This window comes from Symphalangus syndactylus, chromosome 14 (assembly GCF_028878055.3).
Source record: "Symphalangus syndactylus isolate Jambi chromosome 14, NHGRI_mSymSyn1-v2.1_pri, whole genome shotgun sequence".
In the NCBI taxonomy this organism is placed as follows: Eukaryota; Metazoa; Chordata; class Mammalia; order Primates; family Hylobatidae; genus Symphalangus; species Symphalangus syndactylus.
Window position 1 is genome coordinate 116,363,833 of NC_072436.2, and position 6,000 is coordinate 116,369,832.

The 6,000-nt window shown below is 55.1% G+C and overlaps 1 protein-coding gene across 5 annotated transcripts in view; it reads right to left on the reverse strand.

Moving 5' to 3' along the window:
• Positions 1-2,672, reverse strand: part of LOC129462537 (3-phosphoinositide-dependent protein kinase 1) — a 73,978-nt gene extending 71,306 nt beyond the window's left edge. For 2 of the 5 annotated variants that reach the window (XM_055242598.2, XM_055242595.2), the window contains exon 1: positions 2,510-2,661. In XM_055242598.2, the coding sequence (XP_055098573.1) occupies positions 2,510-2,533 (24 nt within the window). In that variant the 5' untranslated portion in view covers positions 2,534-2,661. Of the gene's footprint in view, positions 1-2,509 lie in introns of all 5 variants that reach the window. The other 3 variants (XM_055242594.2, XM_055242597.2, XM_063618362.1) reach the window with 3 other exon arrangements.
• Between the last annotated feature and the right edge of the window lie 3,328 nt (positions 2,673-6,000).

Below are 6,000 nucleotides of genomic sequence, written 5' to 3' on the forward strand. Positions count from 1 at the left end.
GAAATATGTACAGTTCTTCCATATGAAGACACCCCTGCTGCCTCCAACATGGCATGGTCAAGACATTCAGGCCCAATCCCCGGGAAGACATCCCGGGCAGTGGCACTGAAGATTTCCTTAGAGTGCTGGGCTGAGCTGCCCGGCAGACCCTCCCTCGGGGGCTCCGAACGTGAGGGGCAGGGTCTCTACCACTTATGAGGCAGGTACTTAACGCCTCTGCAGCTCAGCTTCTGCACCTGTAAAATGGGAAAAACACCTACCTCGCAATGAGGTGTGAAAGTACCTAGGGAAGCGCCTGTCTTGAGTAGTCAGCTCAAGAAATGGTATTCACTGCCTCTGGCCCACTTAGCATCAGACTGGGCCAGGCCACTGTCTGCCTTCACGCTCGCACTGCTCCCCCTGTTGGCTGTCCACGCGTACACACGCGGGAAAGTTCACTGGGAAGGGGGCTTCTCACACAGGGCCTACAGGGCCACCCTGAAGTCCAGATGCAAACCCACTGGAACCCTGAAGGTCTATCCATCCTCAGGTGAAAATCCCGTATCAGGGCTGCCTCTACCATTATGGACAGGAAACATGGCATGTTCTCACACACGTACACATGGGGGAATCCAGCTGACAGAGATGCAAAAGCCTTGTTCATGACACTTCCTCATGTGGAAATCTACCTTGTATTCCATCATTCTTGCTCATTGGATTCCAGTGTTTTTGTGCAAAAAAGCCGTCTTATGCGAAGAAAATTGCAGATATTAAATGTCCATCACGTGGAACTGCCAAGGCCATGAGAAAATTTGCTCTTTCCTCTTCCCGTGGATGACACCAAATACACACCTTGCACTGCAACAGCGTTACTGGGTGCGAGTTAACCTCACAAACTTCGCCATGACTGTCACTGGGTGCAGGTTAACCTCACAAACTTCGACATGACTCTCGGCCCCAGCCTCCACTAAGCCTGGCCAAGCCGTCTAATTCACGTTTTTATGTTACCCGGGCCACTCTGGGGTACAGCCACACATGTCGAAATAGCGAAAGGCATCCCTTTCAACCCTTCTACATTTTTCTCAACTGAACCTTCTTCCTTAACACTTCACATTACCACTCATCTCTACAAAGTCCAGGAGTGAGCTGCAGAAAGTTCAAGAGCCTCCTGACGTAGTTAGAAAATTCAGTGTCACTCTGCATTTTTCTCAGAAGAGGGCCCATACCTTTCCTCAGGTTCTCAAACAGACTCACAACCCCCACCCCCACAAAAAAAAAAGATCAAGAACGCCTATCAAAAAGCCACATCTGCCGGGCGTGGTGGCTCACGCCTGTAATCCTAGCACTTTGGGAGGACGAGGCGGGCAGATCACTTGAGGTCAGGAGTTCGAAACCAGCCTGGCCAACATGGCGAAACACCTTCTTTACTAAAAATACAAAAATTAGCCGGGCATGGTGGCACACGCCTGTAATCCCAGCTACTCGGGAGGCTGTGGCAGGAGAATCGCTGGAATCCGGGAGGTGGAGGTTGCAGTGAGCCGAGATCGCATCACTGCACCACAGCCTGCGCGTCGGGAGCGAGACTCCATCAAAAATTGAAGATAAGGGATCAATTAAATTTCTTGGGTTTTCCTTCGTTTAAAATATTTGCCTTTTAAATCAAAATTTAAAGCTATGTAGACTTTCTTCCATCACCCACCACTGCACATCGCATACAAGGCATAAATTTTTAAACCATCGTCCCCAGACTGTAGAACTTAGCATATGGAAAACATAAAAACACGAGGGATACTTTTAGCGACAGAGAGAAAATATAGAAACATCAGCGACACTTTCAGCAAAACATTTCACCCAACAAGTGGTTTGTTTTAGTCCTTCCCCTAAAATCCCTCCTACCTGTCAAGCTCACTTTCCCCTCGGTGATCCTGCACATTCGGCCTCCCAGGGGCTTCCCACAACGCTGAGCACAGCCACGGGCAGGAAAAGCACCCAAATGCCCCTTGGCCGGGCAGTGAAAGGAGAGTTTTCCCGACCACTGTCATCAAGAATCTGGAAACGGGGGCCCAGTAGCATCAGGTGCTTTCAGCAAGAACTTGCACCTTCTGCCTCTCTCGCAGGCGGAGACGCAGGGACCCCGTTCCAGGTGGAAGCTCAGGGCGGTTCCTCTACAGACAGAACCGAAAGGTAACCCTGGAGGCTCGGCTCCAGGCTGCGCCGAGCCGAAAACAAACTTTCCAGGCACTTCCACCCCGCTGGGCCGGGTGACACCTCCCGGCCTCCCCCGCCCTCCGCGCGTCTGTCAGCGCCCCCGGCCAGGCCGGCGCTCGCCGCAACCCAGGCCCGGGCTCCCCGCCACAGCCAAGCAGCGCCCTCGGCCGGCGCCCGCCATCCGCGGCCCGGCCGCCCGGCTGCAGGTGAGGAGGCACCCGGCCCTCGGGACCCCGGGCCGCCCCGCCTCGCCGGACCCGGGCGGCCGCCGGACCCGGCATGGTAACAAGCCGGCGCGCCCAGTCCGCCGCCGCGCGCTCACCAGCTGGCTGGTGGTCCTGGCCATGGGCCCCGCGTCGGCGCGGGCACCTCCCCCGCAGCGCTGCGCGGATCGGCGCCTCCTCAGCGTCCTCCTCCCCGAAGCGGAGCCCCAGCAATGGCCGCCCTCATCCTGCGCCCGCCCCGCCGCCCGCCACCCCCGGCGCCGCCCCGCCCCCGCGCGACGCCGGGCAGGACTTCCGTCGCGCCGCAGCCGACGCCCGCGCCCATTGGCCGCGCCCATCGTCGCTCCGCCGCGGCCTGAGTGGGCCCCGCCTCCGCCCCAGCTGCATTTCCGGGTTGGGGCCTAGCGGGCGGGAGAGGCCCGGCCCCGCCTGGGGAGGGGGACCTCGCGCGAACCAATCCCAGGGCCTGCGGGGCGGGGCTGGGCGGGGCTGGGCGGGGCAGGGGGCGAGCTGTCATTCCGGGATCCCAGACCGGGAAACTGAGGCTCAGAAGGGACCAGGCTCCGGCCAAGGTCACGCCCGAGGTAGCGGCGGAGTTGTGCTCGAACCCGGAACTCGGATTCCGGAGCCGGCTCTTTGTAAACTCAGAGGCGCAACTTTGCTAGTTTCACAACTAACAAGCGTTCACGGAAGGAAATCTGGGCTATAAAGTCACATTCATGGCCGGGCGCGGTGGCTCACTTTGGGAGGCGGAGGTCGAGGCGGGTGGATCACTTGAGGTGAGGAGTTCGAGGCCAGCCTGCCAACATGGAGAAACCCCGCCTCTACTAAAAATATAAAATTAGCCAGGCGCCTTGTAGTTGCTAATGTCGATGATGTTTTTGTGTTTTTTTTGTTTTGGGTTTTGGGGTTTTTTGAGATGGGAATTTGCTCTGTTGCGAGGCTGGAGTGCAGTGGCTCGATCTCTTCTCACTGCAACCTCCGCCTCCCGGGTTGAAGCGATTCTCCTGCCTCAGCCTCCCGAGTAGCTGGGACTTACAGGCATGTGCCACCACGCACAGGCAAATGTTTGTATTTTTTTGTAGAGACAGGGTTTCACCATGTTGGCCAGGGGCTGGTCTCGAACTCCAGCGATCTGCCTGTCTGCGCCTCCCAAAGTGCTGGGATTACAGGCGTGAGTCACCACGCCTGGCCAACTTTTTTTATACTGACACATGCCCATGCAGTTCTTGAGTAATGCACAGAAAAAACGGAAGCAGTGAAGGACAAACAGCTTGAGGAACTAGTACACGGTGAACTCTAGAACACAGAGCCCGGCGTGGAGGAGCCTCAGGGGCAGGAGCCAAGGGTCAAGGGTCACAAGAAGAAAGCATCTCAGCAGGCACCAGGGGGCAGGGGAGAGAGGAGCAGCTGAAGGTCAAGGAAGAAAGGACAGTTCTTAGTTGTCCTGGGGGCCCCAGTGGCAGCCAGCATGCTTGGCCAAGTCCAAGGCAAGCTAGACCAGGAAGCCCCTCGCCCTCTGGCGACACAGACAAATCTCCCCTTGGGTCAGGTCCAACTGCTCATCCCAGGACACCACACAGACAGCAGATGTCTCACCTGGCTCAGCACGGTTCTCCCGACCTAGGCTGGAGGAAGGAGACTGACCCCTCTCTTTATCTCACCCTTTCCTACCCAGAACCTCTGTCTATGGCCAATGGATGACCTGAGGCCAAGAATGCAATAACTTGGCCTGACGTTGTGAGGTCATGGTCTATCCAGGGAGGGGCAAGAAAATGACCACAACCATCCCGGGAGTGGCTGGAAAGCTGCCTCATGTGTGTGGCACTGTGCTGCGTCTACGCGTTCCTCACTCGCCTCTACAACGCTCATGGCACAAGGGAGGAAATGGGGGTGCAGAGGCTAAGGAACATGCCCAAAGCCCTACAGCTGGTGTATTAGTTATCTACTGCTGTGTAACAAATTGCCCCAAAACTTTGATGTGTAAAACAACAAAGAAACTCATGGTTCCTGTGGGTCTGGAATCCAGGAGAGGCCAGGCTGGGTGGTCTGGCTCAGACTCTCTTGTGAGGTTGCCATCAAGATGCTGCCAGGGCTGAGTCATCTAAAGGCTAGAGCACAGCCGAAAGATTCACTTCCTAAAAGGTTCATTCCCACGTTCCCACAGCTGTGGGCTGGAGGCTTCAGTCCCTCACCAGTGGGGCCTCTTCCCAGGCGTGTGTGTTTTCAAGCCCTGGCAGCTGGCTTTCCCCAGAGCGAGTGGCCCAAGAGAAAACACACAAAAGATAGAAGCTGCCGTGTCTTTAATGACCTAACCTCAGAAGTGACACACCGTCACTTCCAACACATCTGCTGGTCACACACAACAACCCTGGTAGAAAGTGAACGGGCGTGCTTTAGGAGGCTGAGGCAGGAGCACTGCTTGAGGCCAGGTGTTTGAGAGCAGCCTAGGCAACAAAGTGAGACCCTGTCTCTAACAAAAAAAAAAAAAACTTTTTAAATAAAATGTTTTAAAAAGTGAAACGGGACTACACAAGGGTATGAAATCCAGAAGGGGCCATTGCTGGGGGCCCCCTTCAAGCTAGTTGAGGACAGAGCCAGGATTCCAATCTCAGGGAGAGACAGAGAGAAGCTAGAAGCACAGGCCCAACCTGGACCCTGCAGGTGTGCACACCAGAAGGCCCTGAGTTACAAAGCCAGGGAAGGAAGGGCTCTCCCAGCAAGATCCCAACCTGGTTTGCATTTCTAGACTGACCCTGCAGCCACTCAGTAGTGTCTGGAAAGGGGACTAAAGGGGAAAATGGGGGGCAGGGAGATGAGGTGAGAGAAAAGGGGGCTCTCAAAAGACAACAGCACTGGCCGGGTGCTGTGGCTCACACCTGTAATCCCAGCGCTTTGGGAGAGTGAGGCGGGTGGATCACTTGAGGTCAGGAGTTGGAGACCAGCCTGGCCAACATGGTGAAACCCCATCTCTACTAAAAATACAAAAATTAGCCAGGCATGGTGGTGCATGCCTGTAATTCCAGCTACTCGGGAGGCTGAGGCAGAAGAATCTCTTGAACTTGGGAGGCAGAGGTTGCAGTGAGCCAAGATCGCACCACTGCACTCCAGCCTGGGTGACATAGAGAGACTCTGTCTAAAAAAGGAAAGAAAAAAACAAAAAGACAACAGCATGGTCTCCTGCCTGCCTCTCACCCACAAGGCCCTGGTCACATGTCTGAGGCTCCCAATATACATTCGCTGGGCTGCCTGATACCTGGATGGATGGAAGATACAAAGTTATTCAGTGGTTTCCAAGCCACCGGGTAAATATCCTCCCATATAAGCCATACTAAGGGAGAATCAGACTTGACTGGGAGTCAGGAAACAGAAAGTTGCATGAGATCTTAGGCAAGCAATTTCTCCTCCTTAAACCTCAATTATCACCACTGTAAAATGGGCTGGCTCAACAACTGCTAAAAGTCCCAAAAGTGGAAAATATCCAATGTTGGTAGGAATGTAGAGAAAGGGGCACCTTCATATACCGATGATAGGAACATCGTATTTCCTTTAAACTTGAGCAGTGGGGATTCCTGTCCTAGGCCCTTCT